The sequence below is a fragment of the Apteryx mantelli genome, chromosome 3 (assembly GCF_036417845.1).
Source record: "Apteryx mantelli isolate bAptMan1 chromosome 3, bAptMan1.hap1, whole genome shotgun sequence".
Lineage (NCBI taxonomy): Eukaryota > Metazoa > Chordata > Aves > Apterygiformes > Apterygidae > Apteryx > Apteryx mantelli.
Genome location: NC_089980.1, coordinates 52,926,644 through 52,944,900, shown reverse-complemented (window position 1 = coordinate 52,944,900; position 18,257 = coordinate 52,926,644). Strand labels below are relative to the sequence as shown.

The 18,257-nt window shown below is 36.6% G+C and overlaps 1 protein-coding gene across 1 annotated transcript in view; it reads left to right on the top strand.

The window, feature by feature from the left end:
- Positions 1 to 18,257, top strand: part of RYR2 (ryanodine receptor 2) — a 352,195-nt gene that overhangs the window by 57,585 nt on the left and 276,353 nt on the right. Inside the window, exons 6-8 of the mRNA XM_067294572.1 lie at positions 7,732 to 7,806; positions 8,622 to 8,700; positions 9,884 to 9,996. Of these exons, the coding sequence (XP_067150673.1) occupies positions 7,732 to 7,806; positions 8,622 to 8,700; positions 9,884 to 9,996 (267 nt within the window). The remainder of the gene's footprint in view (positions 1 to 7,731; positions 7,807 to 8,621; positions 8,701 to 9,883; positions 9,997 to 18,257) is intronic.

Sequence of the window (18,257 nt, the reverse complement as noted above, 5' to 3'; positions counted from 1 at the left end):
TCTTTGCATAGAAGATGAGGTTCTGCTTGGATCCACAGATATCCTCCTGGCAATCTGTATTCCATCTCTTTACACTGTCTGCTTCTCTTCTATAGATCTTAGTAACAGAAATGATTAGGAATTTGTGTAGGGGAAGTTTATTTGATGAGAAATGCCTTGGGAAGGTTTTTATGGTTTGTGTTACATTTTGCAATCTGTATCTTTTTAATTTTCTTAGACACAAATTGCACAGTTAAAAAGTGTTTGTCAAAAAGATTGAAAAGTGTCACGGGCTGCATTGTCTGTCTCTGCTTTAGAATTACATCTCTTTAAAAAAAAAAAAAATTGAGGCATTGGGACTGGCTCTTCTCATCTGTTGTTCAAGAAAGTTCACAGTACTAACTGGTAGCAATTCCAGTCATAATACTGTAATCTACCTGTGTTCTTACAATATTTATAGTCTATAGAATTAAAATATCTTCAAAATTTGTTTTCTGTGTCTGTACTAGAACTGTTCTTGTTCTGGTAAAGCAAATGCCTACTCAGCCTAGCTGCCCCAGTCGAACATGATAAAGATACAGTTTACAGACAGGCTTATAAGATTTCATTCAAACATGGTCACTTGAAAGCTATCAAGATCTAAATTTATTCCAAATGCTTTCAATACTTTTCTTTCTATCTTGTAGATTACTACTTGGCAGCCTTTAATTGACTTAAATCCGGGAGACCCTAAAGAATTGGGTATAAGCAAAGCACATATTTCTCACTGTGTACTTGTAGTTTTCTCTCTCAAGAACCAGCTCAGGCCAAATACTTTTATTAGTCTGCTGTTTTAAAAAGTTTTATCTGCAACTGGTAAAGAGAAGTTGAAGCCAACTGCTTTACATTTCTTGTCTTAGAATAATGTCAGCTTCTGATACGGAACAGCTTAGTTCAAGGCCTAAATGTACTTTTACTCAGAATAGATGGTATTTGGGTCCCTCCCCGCCCCGGTCAATGCCTGTGATCAGACCCACATTTCATGTGTGATTTCTCCTGCTAATGGATGAAAATACTATTTCAGAATGTCATGACTGCTCAGGAATGGAAAATTTAACAGCCCGAGGTGGTTTATACCTGATGAAGGGAGTTTGAGGAGCTTCCATGACCTGGGGGTGCCGTTTCTCAGGGGGATCTCCTGCCAACCTTATTTCTGTGGTGCTGTTGCTTTGGCATTAAAAGCGTTCCAAGCGGGTGATTGTCAGACATTCTCTGTTTAACTGTATGCTTCTGCTTCTGGGCCTTTGAAGTAAGTATTCAGAGACAGGGTTTTTTTCGTTATATGATTTTTATAAATGTTTGTTAGAAATAAACTAAGTAGCTTCAGGAACCTTGAAGAGCACTCTCTTGGTGGAGGAGATAATACTTTGTATTGATATTTGCAGGTATTTTTATGGAAGTAAAGGTGTCCTTTGTTCAGCGTGCTATTGTCTCCAGCTTCTGTTCTCAGCGTAAGATGGCTGAAATAGGTAGAAATGATTAGCTTTCCTCCTCATCCATACTTATCAGGTTTGACTTTTGACAATAAAAGTAAGCAATATTTTTATGTTTAAATTTCAGATTGATAGGTTTGAAATCACTGTTCCATTTTTATGTGTTGCAATTTTAAATTGCTGTTAGCATTCTAAGTTTGTGACAAGAATAAATTAAGTATGGCATTGATTGTCCAGTTTGCTTTGGAAATAATGTGTTAACTTAGGCTTTGAGAAAATTGCTTCATTTGAATAAAGTGTCAGTACTCAGTGTTTTAAAGAACATTGTTTTTAATCCAGTGTACATATCAAATAGCCATTAAAACATCATATTCAAAATTGTATCTTCATCTTGCTGTATTTTCTTTGGAAGGCATTTCTGAAGGCAAAAGGTATGGAAATAGTAAATAATAAACTAAGGAACACACAACTACTTCTTTTATTGCATAACTGCTATCATATGCAATGAATTTTCAGTGCCATGAAAGTTGTTACCTAGTGTTTGCAGTTTTTTAGAAAGCCATTTAGAGCAATATTCAGCAAATTCCATCTAGACCCATCTGTCTAGTGTTTCCTTGGAGTTGTCTAGGGCACAGAGGAAATGTTAGGCTCAAACTGGCTGTGATTAGGTTGTCTGAATCTAAGCATTACTGTAAATTATATGAATTACATATTTGAAGGCTTTCTATTGATGTCATGTAACTTACTATTTCAATTGATTTTTAACTCCATCAAAACTGTTTTTTCGCGTAAGTCAGTCTTTGCACTTTCATTTTCCCTATAACATGTGCCACTAATTCCATTTTGCTGTTACACAGCCATCATGAAATGTCAAAAGATGTCATGAAATGACATCTTGCAGGCAGGAAAAGCTATTATATCATTCTTAAAAGCTCACTCTGCTATCTTGTGTGATTTTCCAGAGAATGGCCTTCAACTCCTGTTTTGCTATGACACTTTCAGTACTAGTTGTAGGTTTTAATTGCTTTCATGGGTGACTAGACTTGCCTGACTAGCCCCATGCTAAATGCAATTGCAGCCAGGATTTCTCAAGCATTACAGTTCTGAATGGGGACAAACTTACTAGAGCTGTGTCTCTACGTGCACAAAATACCCTATCTGAGTACACACTTTCACATATTTGTCTTTTGCTGGTACATTCCTGAAGCTGATAGTTTTTTCTTCCTTTTTTACTCATATGGGGAATGCATAGATGAGTGAAGAAAAGTCGGTGAAGCAACACAGTGAAGCAACAGAGGCATTTGCTTACAGAGGTGTACTCACTGGCCTGAGGAATCTTTTCTCTAGTAGAATTAAAGCTATTCTCTTGAAAGAATGGAAAAGTAATGGGTGTTTGACCCAAAATCTTGGGTGTCACAGGATATTCACTATTCTCTAAAAATTCTCATGGCAGTGAGATTGCCAGCAGCATAAATGCCCCAAAGCCCTTGCTCGGTGTCACCAGGCTTGATTTCCTGCAGCTCCTCTTGTCAAGCTGTAAGCGTAGTGCTGGAGCGACAGGTACAGTGATGCAAGCCCAGCCATGTGAATTAGCTTCACTGAAATACCCATTCTGATTTGTCAGCTGATTGCATGTCTGGGCATATATCTAGGCATATTGAAAACTATACAGATGTAAAAGGTTTGTTGGGTCATAATACATTCTTACTGCAGGATTGGTATCCACAGTAAAATGCACTAATTTTTTTTCAATCTAATTGTAAATTTTCCTTATGATGATTCTTGCATAATTTTCACATTTTACTAGATTGTTTGTATGTTGTAATTTTTAAGTTCTTCTTGGTGTTCTAAACCTATTTCAGTAATACATTAAGTAATAATAAAAAGCAGGCAAAAGAAATATTTCCCAGTTTTAATTTCTTTCCCTTCTTTATTTATTTTTTTTCAAGATAACACTCTGCATCAAATTAAGCAGCTTGGATATTAGCAGTCTATTCTTATTGCCTGTTCTAGCAATGCAGTGAACTCGAAAACCATTTATATGTTTGGAATGCTAATTTCTTCAGTTTCGTAATTGTTTGCTGTTGTATTCTAAATTGCTTTTGTTTTGGCAGTGGCTTTTTGGTAATGAGATGACTCCATATTAATTTTGTATTTGAGATGCAGAAATATTAAACTAGAGATGGGCAATTTATATGAATTTTTCACAAGCAATGTGAAATGGCCCAGGCCTGCTTTCAATTTCAATTTATTGACTATAGTGTAGGCCAATTCTGAAGGCTTTTCAAACCTCTTTCTAAAACTGAAATTCTTGGATTATAGAATTAGAAGAGGAGTATTGTGCTCTATGGCATAGCCTGTAGAAATTCAGTGGAGGAATTCTTTGAACAAGAATGTGTCTTTTCTCCATCCTGGCTTTATTCAGGGACCATATTGTCTGATTTAGAAATGGCTCTGAAAATGGGAAGCTAAAAAACATAGAGCAAATCAGACTCATGATACATAATGTGGTCGTTATAGACTCTCTTATGTTATCATGTTATTCATATATTTGTGCAAAAATCTGTGGGCATTATGGATTGAATTAAAGTCAGGATGGTAGCTGTAACCTTAGATTTCCTTTTTGCTCTTTGCTTTCTTCTGAGAGGAAAACATTTATTGTAGTTCTTTATATTTTGATGTAAGCCTTGAAAATATCTTCAATTTAAACTATTGTAAAAACAGACCTTACCTCATCAGAACAAGCAAATTAGAGGAGGAGAAAATAAAGAGAAGAAAAAAAGCTTAAAAATCTGAGATGTACCCTTTTGTGTTGAAAATAGCAAATTTCCAGAGATGTTCTTTTTATATAAGAATTTGGTGCAGTCGGGTCACGTTTAAGCTGATATGCCCATTTATGCTACCAGTGAAGTATAATTTGGAGAAGGTTATTTTACTGACCATAACATGATGTGAATTATTATGGATTTGCCTTAGTGCTGATTTGCACCACTGGAGATAGCAAGTGCATTTACTTGTAGTAGTTTTGGTGAAGTATAATTTTTCTGGAGGTGTTTTACAAAGATGAAAGAAAATTTATATTTAAACATTACACCAAACATTTTCTTCTTTCCAATTGAAAGGTGCGAGTGAGAGCCATTTTGATGAATGGCTAAAATATTTGAGAAAATTTTTTTGTAAAAAGTCCATAAAGAATTTTTTAAACAAAATGCTCTTTCAGGTATCTTTTACTTGCTTCCAAAATGTCCTATTTGCAGTGTCTTCTGAAATTTTATTATTTGGCTATTGCTAGAAACTTGATAAAACTTCAGTTGAATACATGATCCTGGAATGTTGCATCTTTGCCATAGAATTTTATTTGTTAATTTTAAATTTTATTTATTTTTTATTTATTTTTTATTTATTTTTTTACATGTGGATAATTTACAGTTCTCCACAACATTCCAAGCTGAAATGGATTATTTTGAAAATCAAAGGCTCTTTCACACCAAATCTCTTTCAGCAGATAATTGTGGCCCAGTAGCTACTTCCTACACACTTTCTGGTACAAAAATAAGTATTTAATATTAAATAGTTACCAAATGAGCTTTTAAAATAGGAAACTGGCTTACAGTTATGTGCATGCCTTGGATGGTAGGCTGAAAAATACAAGGCAGTTTCATAGTATCGGCTTTCTCTTCCAGTCTCTTCTCTCTTTTTTTTTTACATTTCATCTTTTCACTTTCCCTCCATGTGGATGACTTGATTATAAATGCCTCTTAGAAACCTTTAAGTAGAAGATGCTCAAAATGCTTTTTGCAGAGTAACTCTTTGCTTTTCAACTAAGAAACAGAAACAGAAAACTTTCTTGCCTTCTTTTAATGGGAAAAATACTTTTGGTTAGAAAGAACTATTTTAATCCTCTTGGGAAATTTATCTAAAAAAACACTCCCCGCATTTTTTGCAAAAATAATGGAAAATTTTTGGAGCCATCCTTTCTCCTGCTCAGCTACCAATGGGCATTTCAGAAAATAAGTGCTAGGCAGGTAAATCAATCTGGCCAAAACAAAGGCAGGATGACCCAGCTATGTGTTTATTTGGTTTGGGTTTTGATTGCAGTGTTCCTCTCCTCTTCCATACAACAGGCACCCAGATCTGTATGTCAGACACCAGATTGATAGCTGGTAGTACATCATAATTGCGACAAAATTGTTACCGAAAGCAAGGTTTCCAACTTCTGTCCCTGTTCACGACTTTATTGGTTGGGCAGTTATGACTGCTGCTTTTCAAGCTTCTGGGCGAACCTGAGATGCTGCTAAGACGGTATCAGCGTAGCAGTTTTTTCCCCTTTCCAAACTGTGTGACGAGCAGCAGACATTCAGCGTTCACGCTCGGCACCAATGGGCCTGACGGTGTCAAAGGCCTGCCCTTGCTTCCTCGTGCCTCTGCAGAAAGTGGTGGTAGGGGGAGTTCAAAGGTAAACCTTGATGTCTTTTTGTCAAGGCGGTGTGTCTGTGATGAAGACCATGACTTACACTCTTTCTTAACAGAAATTCATGTCATTCAGTCTTCCAGACAGATGACTGAATGTGTCTCCTTGCGTACTTGCTGCTAGGTGTTTTTCTGAAAGTCAAAGTACCCTTTGTGTCCGTTAGGATGCTCACTTCGCAGTAAAGACAAAAGCTGTAATTCATGAGTCTGTCTTACAAATGAAGTTACTATTATTTCAACTCTTTTTTTTTTTTTCTTAACCAACTAACTCAAAGATGAACAAATATTATGCTAATGGAAAAGTGTTAAGGAAAGACAACTAGTAAATGCGGAGGGGAAATTGTATATTATCACCATGGCCATTCAGTGAAGTTCATCTTCAGCCCTGAAATGAAACTGCCGGGGTGAAAACAGTATGATTGCTGCCTATTTGTTCTGTAACGAATCTGATGCTCCGGTCAAATAGAAGGTTGGTCGACTACGATAAAAGAAAGGCAATAAATGCTGTATGCGAGAAATTAAATTTGGGGTCCTATATGAGAGAATAATACTGCCTCTTACAAAGTTGTCACATTTTAAAATATTATTTATGGGTGATGCTTGAAGACTGTTATGTGCATAATGTTATGTGAGGTGTTCTATCAGAGAAGTTGTGGACTTGTGCTCTCGGCAAGGTCTTTGCCCATCTCTGCTCCTGACCAGTGTCAGTCAGCTGCAGCCAATCTAAGGGGTCCATAAATCTGCAGCAGATATTAAAAGGTTCCTAGTGCTTTAACAAAATTATTTATTCTTGTTGTAAGTAGATAAACTGATTATATATAAACAGAAACCATAATGTCAGTATTGTGAAAAATCAGTTGTAGTTTCTTTCTGATAAAAGCAAATTTTATTACTTTAATTTTGTTTCAGTCAGGATTTATGCTGCATTTTTTGAGAGCAACATTTACTGGTTTTTTTTATTAGAAAAGCTTTGGGCATGATTTATGAATTTTCAGAGCCCCCAGATCCTGGTGATTTAGCTGAAACTGGTACCAAAGGTACCAAGTTATCTGAAGTATCTGCTCATGATTTGTTAGAACTGATATATGAAATCACTTTGGTGTATTTGAGCACTTACCTGGCCTGGCAGATGAATAAATCTCTGTTAGTATTTAAACACCGCGGGGCAAGCACTCCGGAGATTGGTCTTGAATGTGGTTGAAATATCAGCCATATTTTGCTGGTAAAAGAGAGACAGTCCTCTAGAAGCTCCCTCTGCATACCCTGTGTGCGCTAAAGTATGCCTTTTGAAGGGAGAATGGGGTGATGTGGAGAGATTTGACAACACAGGAGGGTGCAGAGGGTAGTGTGACATGCATCAAGGCTGCTCTTCTCTGTAGGCCATCGGCTTTCAGCGCAAGGAAATCAGATTCAAGCCTCTAGAGTATATTTTATACCAAGCTTGGGACTGACTACAAAGTACAGCATTTTCCCTCATCAATGTAATCAAAGTTTTCTAATAGAAAAAGTCAATAGATTCTAGATTTGCTTGTCCAAATTCTATCTAAGATCTGTCCCAAGAAATTAATATATTCTGATTAAAAGTTCAACATATTCAGAGGCAATCAAAGCTAAAGAGAGCACATTCAGAAAACTACCTACTTGAACTAATCCCTGAAGTGCATTTTATCAAGAAATAGACTTCCCTGTCACAGGGCAGATACAGATTGTTCAGAAATTGATTTTTTTTGTTGTCGTTCTTTGTTTTTTTTTGTAGAAGGGTCTGATTTTATTCCAAGTTACTAGTATATCACTACTCTTTGTTTTTCAGTCTGCGCAAGGTGGTGGTCATCGAACACTGCTCTATGGACACGCGATCCTGTTGCGGCATTCCTACAGCGGCATGGTATGTAGCAGGAACTGACAGCAGCAACAGTTTCTACCTTTAGTGTATGAAAACTACTTGAGATCAACCAGACTATTGCCATTTACTAATATCCAGAGAATTATTCACAGCAGAGAGGCATTCCACCCTCTCAGCTCGCTGAAATCTTTGTGAAGGGCAGATGCCTAGAAATAGAAAATTGAGCTGGTCATTTCTGGATAGGTGCTGAAACTTAACTCTGGCTCAGTACCGATGAGAAGTAATTAATATCTGTTCTCTGTGAGTCTGTGTTGAGTTGGTGATTTCTCATTTATTTTCCCTTGGCTATTGCATATTGGATAAGCTGTGACTGAATCCACAGCTGGCATCTGGCTGGCAACCTGAACATATGTTGGAGGCTGACTGGAAAAGGAGATTCCTCCTTGTGCACGTTCTGGACAGCAGCCTTACTCTTTTCAATCCCCTGATGAATTATATGCTGCTCAACTATAGAGTAAGAACTGCTCAACAACAAGTAAAGATTCAAGGAGCTGAACTTCACTACAGCCAATTCCCTTATGTCCACTCTTGCTATCCTCATCTCAGTAGAAAGGTAATGTGGATAGAGATGGAGAGCTTATTTTAGAATGTCTCTCTTGGTCAAGAGAGCACTGTTGAGCAGTGCACCTTGAGCACCGTTCAGTTTTGTGGGCATTAATGTTCTTGATAGTAACTAATGGGGATAATTTAAGAATCACTGTTAATCTTATATTAGCAGATTGATGGCTTTTTATATTCCAGCTGGTTATCAGACAGGAGCAGAACTAGTGATAGATGCTTTTTTTTTCTTTTGGTAGTATCTATGTTGCCTCTCTACATCTCGGTCTTCGATGGACAAGCTGGCATTTGATGTAGGATTGCAAGAGGATACAACAGGTAAATGCCGGTTTAAAGACTATATAAGGAAGAATATAATTTTGAAAATCAGAATAGAGGGCTATAAGTTCCTTTAAAAATAAAAGCTATTTTTAAGGGCTGAAGAATCAAAAGTTAATATTTCTGTGGCGATATTATTTGGCTATGTTTTACATATTCATTATCTTATGTTTACTTTTTCTTATAGATTCTGTAGATTTTTTTCAATGAAATATTAAAATTTGTATTGATATGTAAGTATAAATATATGATATTGAATATAGGTAATAGACTATTTCCAAGTTATCAAGTTATCATTGCTGTAGAAGGCTTCTGCAGAGAATTTTTTAAAATATAAATTATTTTAAATATAGGTTCTATTCATGTTTTAGAACTGCTGGTGATTTGAATATAGCGTATTTTTAACTGGCTTCTTACAATGCCATCAGTCTGGTGGAACTGTTTAATTGGAAATAATAAGTTTGTAAGTTTGTTAGCGGTTTTTTTTTGGTTTGTTTGTTTTTTAAACCTTGTTCTAGCTAGGTGTAAAAACAATAATAATAGCAACAATTGAGCAGTTCCAAGATCAAAATTTTTCTTCTGAAAAGCATGCTTCTCCTGCAAGAAGTATATCTGGAATCAGAAGGTTTATCATGGGAACAGAAGTTGTGAATTTAATGCTTATAAATATTCTAAGGAATTAGGGACACTAACTGTCAGTAAAAGTGGAAGAACATAATGGAATTTAAACATAGGCTATCATTAAAATATTATTTTAAGCATTATTTTAGATACTTTTTTTCAATTGTCCTTAGTGATGGGTTTCTCCACACCTTTGTCCTAGTTCTCTGTGGAATGTTTTCTATTCCCAGAGCCTGGAGGGATGTTGACAGGGAAGTTCTTTAGCAGGAACAGCCTGGACCCGGTTTCTTAAAGATCACGGAGATCCTCTTCCTTGCTCAGCTCTGGATTGCAGTACAGAAGAGGTGTTTTTATCTTCTGCATGAGTGTGTTGTTTCTAGCCAAGTTTCTTATGAGACATTCCAGTAATGATATTAATTATGAAAAACATATGCACGCTTGGTTTACCCAAGTGAAAACTGGGCCAAAACTTTAGGATTGAGATAAACGTGAAAGAAATGGCAGTAGTCTCAAGCATTCTCTTTCTAATTTCTTTCTCTGTTGTTAATCCATAATGGTATAGGTGAGGCGTGCTGGTGGACCATCCATCCAGCTTCCAAGCAACGATCAGAAGGAGAAAAAGTGCGTGTTGGAGATGATCTTATTTTAGTCAGTGTCTCTTCGGAAAGATACTTGGTAAGTTTTGTAAGAATACCTGTACAGTGCCTCTTCTACAGAAAAACAGTTAATGTTATACAAAATCTGGTTTACATTCCTACCTCCACAAAAGTATAGATTCAGCTGGTGTTTAAACTGGTGCTTGATGCTGTTTTGCAAACTAAAATGCTTTAGGTCTGGAAAGTGTGACACAGATATGTGACTGAGCTAGTTTGCATTCATGGCCATAATAGAATAGAAGATGAAAAATTACTAAACAAGAGAAGAAGAAGAAAATATAGAAAAGAAGAATCTGTCCAAGTTGAGATGCTTAAAGTCACTGTCAGTGTTCTAAGGTTAACAGCACTCTTGTTTATGAGTTCAAACTACATACCGAAGATTTGGAATGTTCATCTTACAAACATAGCATTTTATAAGCTTTAGAAGGCCCATTTTTTAAATATGGTGTATGGTATAATATACACTACTACTGAAATGTCATAATATGAAATAATTAAAATATGATTTTATTTTTAAATTTACTGCGGTAGCTGTTTTTTTACCACGGGTTTAAATAACTTTTTTTTTTTCCCCTCAATGACATATCTCCCATTTATGTTGATGACACTGTTCAACACTTTAAGAAGAAATGTTTTTTTTTTGTATTCTTGCTTTTGCAATCACCTAAACTATCTTGGAAAAAAAATGATGAAAATACAAAGAAAAGCAGTCTGCTGGAAGCTTCTGTAAAAATCAGCCTCAATGATTTGGCAAATGTAGCTATAACTACAACCACGGTCTTTTAAGGAGAAGTGCTTTTAGCTTTAGTCAAAAAGCCTGTCTGAGTTCTGCCTATAATATTAAAGTTTATTCGATATTGTTTACTTGAAATTTTCCTTATGTTATGAAATGTTATTTCAGAAACAATTTTTACAGTATTTAGAAAAAGAAATGAAGAATTAAATAAAATCACTTAAAAATCATGATTTATCTTTTTAATAGAATTGAAAATGTTCTCACTTCTTTTCAAAACAAATAAAAAAGTAGCTCACTGAATGAGTTATGGCATTCCTAATTAAAAGTTACTACATTGTAATAATTATATTCTCATTTTTCCAAGTAGACATTCTTAACATTTTAAAATGATTTTTAATAAGTACTATTAGAGAATTTTAATTAAGCTTACTGAAAAAGCAACCTTTTTGAGACAAAATTAATGAAGAAGTTATTAATGAAAAAATTTTATTTAAAGACAAATGAATTTTGCTCCAAACTCTCTCTCTGTATGTCTAAACTGTCACCCTTTGCCGGTCTAGTTAGTAAATCAGGGCTATTCTATATTGAGTAGAATTTGTACCTCAACTGTTGATTCTTCTGTCATATGTACTTGTTTGCTGTCATATGTACATTTATGCACCAAGACACATGATGCAGACTGCAGATAGTGATTTTATTCAACACATTAAATTTGCACAGCTCCCATGGTGTTAATGCGTATACTGTCTTCTTTGCAAAATATCAATATACACAAAATAGATTATATTTTCACTGCAGAGAAAAGCAACTCAGATGTATCTTTTGATGTTTTAATCTCTGTATTTTAGTCATGAAATGGTTAAGAGTTAAATTTTCATGAATGCTTATTAAATTTATTTCAGTTATTCAGATCTGGTTTGATGGTAAGGCCTGAACAAATTAAACAAGCGCTCACCCCTGCATTTTTATAAATGGGTATGATTCCAGTCTAAATTAAGAGTTGATGAACTACATGGCTTCACAATCATAAGAATATTTGTATTTCTACTACCTACTCCAGATTTATATTAGCACTGTAAATAAAGCAATGATATTTGACCATATTACATGAAAATTCAAAGGGCCAGTTACCAATGGGTGAATATTTTTCGTAAAAGCTGTCTCTCCATTTCTAAACTCCGAGTCTTGTTCCTTTAGGGTATGTACAAAATACCTTCAAAAGCTGTATTTTAAATCTAACGTTCCCAACTGTGAAGACTGTGAGCTCGGAGATACCAACTTAACGGCACACCGCGGTTTCTCCCAAAGCCACCCCCAGCTAGTGCGGTACTATTACACAAGTGAACATTGCTCTTCCCTTCACATAACTTCTTGTACGTGTTTCTGTTTCCCAGGAGCCAACAGCCTTTTCACTTCTCCCCTTGGTAACATGCCACTCTGATTGTTTAACGTAATTAAGTTTAGCTGAGACCAGAATTGTTCCTTATCTGACCATAGTTTGTAGCCTGATGCTTCCACACAGACCTGAAGAGCAGCTTGTGTGCCTCAAACATTTTCCCCCCCTTTTTTACCCCCAGCTATATCAGATGCTCCAGTGCTGTTTCCTACAAACCTTCCTTCACCAACATTAATGGAACCGCTAAGAGTCAATAATTTAGTATTCTGGATTCTTTTTGCACTATCTAGTTCAGAAAAAATCATCCATCCCTATACAGCCACACTTATCCTTCCCAAAACTGTATAATAAAACAAGGTATTGTAAAAGTGTATACATTTTTCCTTGGCAAAAACATACACACCAAGTTTTTATTTTCTACAGTGTCCAGTAGAAATGCCATAATAATGTATGAAAGCAAAAGAACAGATTCTTAGAATAACAGTCTTTTCATTTAGAGTACATCTTATACATCTTTAGCTCCTATTTTCTACTGCACTTAAAAAAGTAATGTAGCAACTGATACCTTTTACAGTAGTTTGGACTGTGGAGAGGTAAAGTTATTTGTATGAATCCACTTTGACAGTGAGACCAAGTGGATTATTAAATCCAGTCAAGGAACTTGTGGTTTTTGAGAGACTGAGTCTATCTTTTTGCCCTGAACAGCCTTTTTTTTTTGATTCCATTGAACAAGTGCTAAACTGATAGGAAGATTAGTGGGAAAATAAGAAAATAAAAATCTAGAGATGTGGATTTTGGCTGTTTGTTGGCTCTGGGCAGTAGTGTCCCTGGGCAAGTCTTTCAGTTGCTCTGACTCTCATTATCCCTACCTATACAATGGGATTTTAGATGCTTATTTTCCTCTATAGCATTTCTGAGGAAAAACACTTATATAAGAGCTTGTGGCATTATATAATGTATGAGTTGCACTGCTGCCAGATCCTTCAGAGAGGAAACTTGGCTCTGCTGAACCCTATTAGCATAGAGCAAGAAGATGTTCTGCTATAAATATTGCTGCTGTTTAAGTTCAGCCCAGAGTTGCTCTGTTTCCTTTCTTGAGGCAATGCAGGCCTGGGAACAGATGTAATTTATCCAGTATGTTTTCCCCCTCTTGTACATTTTTAGAATGTGCTGCTGCACTGAGGTATGCCTAATATATATTGTTAACTACATCCCATGGTAGCTTTCAAAGTTGTCAATTTTAAATAGTTTAGAAATTTAATTAATTCTGATTTCTTTCAAATTCATAAAGCCTCTGGATAACAATAGTTCTTAGTCTTTTAAACATCAGTCAAGAGAAATTCCATATACATGAAAATGAAATGCAAAAGGAATGATCAAGATAAAAATTAAAATTAGTAGCAATGAGCTCAATGATATTTAGGTTGAGAAGTTAGGAAAGAAAAAAAAATCATTTTTAAACTTTAAATCTACACTGCAGAGATTTCAGTATAATGCAACAATTTCTGTACTGTGAGAGATATATATAGTAACTATCCTGCCTGTAATGCTGATCGGTAGCTGCATTATGCAAAGCTGTGAACAAGCCTTGCGGTCTGCCTCTCTTTTACTTAAGGTGACAATTTTTTTTTTTTTTAAATATAGGAAACTAATACTCTTATTTCCTTTGAAATGAAAGCTTTTTTGTGAAGATTTTTATCACGGTTAACTGATGACAGAATTCAATTTCAAAATAATATTCTCTAAATTAGAAGAAACTATTTGAAAGGTGCAGCTTATATTTGTTGTCTATCTTGGACAGGTGGACAGCTGTTCATGAAAACGGGAAAGATGTTCCCTCCTGATCCTCTTGCAACAATACACTGTTTATTTTCCATTCTCAGGTTTAGTTTGCTTTTATTTTTTTATCAGAGACTTGGGACAGCTCCTTCTCACAAATAAGGATCTGTAGCTTGTTTTGGCGCAATGGGACTCAGGGGACAGAACAGTGGGCTTTTTCCCCTCTTATGTTTTAATTGTAGGAGTATGAAAGTCAGTAGTTGGGCTTTGCATTGTTCTGTGTGACTTCACACATTATTCACTTATTCACTGTATCACACACATTCACTTATTTTTAGTTAAAAAAATAGAAGAAAATCATTTGAACCTGCATAAACAAACCTGAAATTAGTGGGGCAAAGGCAGCGTTGAGCTGCTCTTTACTCTGATGGTAATGCAGTTCCCACAGAGTCTTTATACAATTGAAATGTTATTGTGGAAGCTGGTAGATCTTCCTGATAATTGAGGTTGTCAAGCTGCTCTGCCTTATAAGACTCTACTTCCACGTGCTTATAATGTCAAAAATTACTTAATAGAAATAATAGCATCTATTTCCTTTTTTTCTTTTTTGTATCAGTCTGAGATTTTTTTAGTTCATCTAGAAGAGGTCAGCTGACTTTGAGCATGAACACTGTGAACAAAGAGTTCCCCTCATTAAAAAAAATTCACCTCACTTTCTTGGAAATGTTGAGCATTCCTCACTTTACAACAAGTACATGAAACTAGAAGGGGTGGTTGTCATATCACAGGTGTACTTTATTTAAGGAAAAAACCCTCTTGCCTAAATTTAGCAGAGAACATGTCCCTGAAACATTGCAGTTGGAACGTGACCGGGAAGGATTTCTTGATTTTATTTTAGCAGTTAAAAATCTGATGACTTTGCCCATTCTGTGCATGCCAGACCTCTTGCCGCTCCTGTGTGCTAATGAACTGTTTAAACTTCCCCCACAGTGAATAATTAAATATCCCCAAGCCTGGTGAAAGCAGATATGCCTTGTAACGGGTGGCTCAAGGCGGGGAGAAAGTATTGACAACTGAGAACTCAGTGTTTTATGTGCTGTCAGTGATCTGCTCGCACTTAAGACATGTGGAGGAGGAAGCTTTTAGAAAGTAGAAGGAACAAAAGGCCGGTGATGGAGAAGGGACAGGAATAGACTGTAAGAAAGACTGAGCCTGGGCCTGAAGTGGGAAGGAGGGAAACTGAGTGGGACTTGACTGCCTGGCTGAAGAGCTTGGCAGCCGGAGGGAGGCAAGCAGTAGTCATCTGCTACATGAAGCTGGTGACAAGGGAGGAATGGGCACCTGCTGGTTAAGACTGAATTAGAAATTTGGGGAAGAAAACCCATACTGTTTTGGCGAGGACGACTGAAAGAGGAACCGGTGGAGTGGGACTAGGGATGAAAGGAGAGAAGAGGGATCTACAAAGGAGCTGGGGTGAAGGGGGAAAACTGAACTGCCGGACAAAGATTCAGAGAGGGGAAAGTCTGGCCAAGAAATGCAAAAATAATTATGAGGGGCAGGATTTGTGCTAAGTTTCTGGAAAGATGTTGAATGCTGGATGACACGGGAAGAAAGAAGCTGAGCAAGAAAAAAGACAAAATGCTAAACCTCAGCTTTGTAGGTCTGAGGAAAAATCTTTGAAGGAGAAAGAAATGTTAATTTTAGGTGATAAGGTAGCGTAACTGGGTTGAGAAGCTGGGTTGGTTAGGCGAGAGATATGGGACTGGGATAAAGAACAGGAACAACTGGGATAGGTAGCTGCTGTCAGCAACTATCTAGGAAACCCGCTGTATAAAAGCATCGGAGTCACCCGTGCTAGTGCTGACAGTCTACTCTGCTATTGATTTTCTGTTAGTTTAAATCCCAGATGTCTAATAAGTGGTTTTAAAAGTTTCTTCTGCATGTATTTCAGGTGGGTGTCAGTGCTGTATGTGCCACATACTGTTACCATTTTTTTAATTTGCTTTTTAAAAATGTGAGAAAATTACATACAAAATATACCGTAATAAAATATTTTTATTAAAATTGCAAAATCACAAACATTAGAAAATGCAAGAATTATGGCACCAAATATATTTAATGACATCTCTTAAATATGCAGTCACGCTAGTTTTTTATAGGTCGCCGTCTCAGTGCTAATGATAGAATTTCAAAGAATGTGTCAGGGTTGAGTAGTAGGGAGGCTGTGGAACAGAGCAACTTTGAAGATGAAATTTCAAGCTTCAGATTTCAAGGGCAGATTTCAAAGACTTTCAAGGGAATTGTAGGTGGAGAATGGGCATTGTAATGATTAAATAGTTAGCTTTTTTTCCTGGAGAATTAGATTCTGTACCAGACTCTGCTGTGGAATTTTCTGAGCAGATCCTCTTTTACACCAGACTTGCCTTCTGGTGGTCACTACCTCTGCCTTCCTTATCAGCTGGGTACCCGAGTCATGGCTCCAAGGACTTCTCCTTCTGCTAGAGCTTATGAGGTCCCAGAGTGGCTGAGCTTTGATGCCAGCCCGTGAAGATAATGGGAGCTGTGCCTTGAACATTAAAACTGTATATAATGCAGCCTGCATTACAGCAGGGGAAAAAACAGATCATTGTCACTTCAACTTGGGCATTTTGGATTAATGAAAACTTTTCAGGGTAAACTATGTGCCTCAGCTCTGCACTGGAAAATGGGGCTAATGCTACTCCTTTTGGGGGTTTGAGACAGTAAAGTCATTAATATTTGTTGTATTTTGTGAAACACTGTGATTGATGATAGCAAAAGAAAAGCCTGTGAGGAAATTAATAATTCTCTTCAGAGCTTTGAAGGATTGACACTATTGAATAAAGCATGAGGCTGCAAACTGAAGAATAAGGAGAAAACAGCGCTGAGCAGCTGTTCATGAAGTGAGCCCCTTTATCCTGTATATACCATGAGGCAGCACTTGTGGAAAAGTCCTACAGTATTGTGCCATTAGGAACTGTAATATGATGCATGCGCCAGAGGCCCTTCCATTTTCATAGGCTACTTGCAGTTTGATATTTCCTAACTTTTGACGTTTGCTTCTGCAAACTTAGTAATCTTTTGTTAATAAAAGCTCTTGTATATCATAATAAATGCTAATAATTTGGAAGCATAGGAGCTGATGTACTTCAGGCTTTCAATGACGACAGCTCAGGAGGAGAGCTAAAGGGGGGGAGGCAGGCTCCCCCCGTCGATTCACCATCGGGTTCGCATGCTTCCTGCCACACATCTAGCATTTTCTGCTGTCCGCAGCACGAGAGTGGATTAGATGAATATTGGTGGCTGATTTTTAATGGCAATTTCTGTGACCCTGTGGGCTTTGGCTGTGACTCTCCCTTTGCTGATGTTACCCCTGTGCTGAGTTGAGGGACTGAAAAAGGTCAGTGTATTACTCCCAACTCTCTTTCTGTATCAGTGGAAAAACTTTTTGCTTGCAGATTTGTTGGCTGTCTGTTTAAACCACTTTAGATGAATTCAAAGAAGCCAGGATTTTATAGAGCTTTAAACCCAAATAAAACTTCTTGGGCTTTGCCTACTTTGGATCAAAACTTAGATTACCATTTTTTTCCCTGCAATGTAAGTTTGCCCATATTTATTCAGACTTTTTCAAAATATTCATACACTTTTCTGTAAGTATAAATGTCTTGCCACTTTTAGACGTACACACAAAAAATAGTGATATAAAAACTTTACAGACATGCAATTTTGATACTTTTAGTTCTTTCCAATATTTATCTTCCTTGGAGTAAATATTTTCATTTATTTTGACAGCATCAGTATAATGATCAGTGTCACTTACTGAATGTTTTTTCACTGATTTCAGTAACACATTTTAATAGAAATGATACCTAGTAAGCATGGAGTGATTTTGTTTGTGCGACTGCTGTAGCCGCTTGGGTTGGCACCCCAAGAGCCCTTTCTCTCCTTCAGTGCAGCATATGCACTTTAACCTTCATATGTAGTTCTCAGATTCTACAGAAAGGAAGCTTTTCTTAAATTTATTATTGTTTTTCTTTTGTCGTTCTTGCTATCTGGAAGAGACTGAGAAATAAAGTCAGGGACATCATAATGTAAAGTGCAGATAGAAATAGATAGTGCTAGATGCGGTATCAGTATTGACACAGCTTAGCCATGAGGAAGCCTGAAGCAGGCATTTTGTTTTCTCTATGTTTTTTCTTTGCACACCTGCACGTTTCACAGAACAGAAACACTAGGTGCTGTTCAGTATATTTCTTTCAGTATATTCTTCTGGGGAAAAGAATGTATGAATTGAAATTTCATTGCCTCTTTCCAAAAAGCAGCCTGCATCTTTTCCCTGCAGTATCTGTGC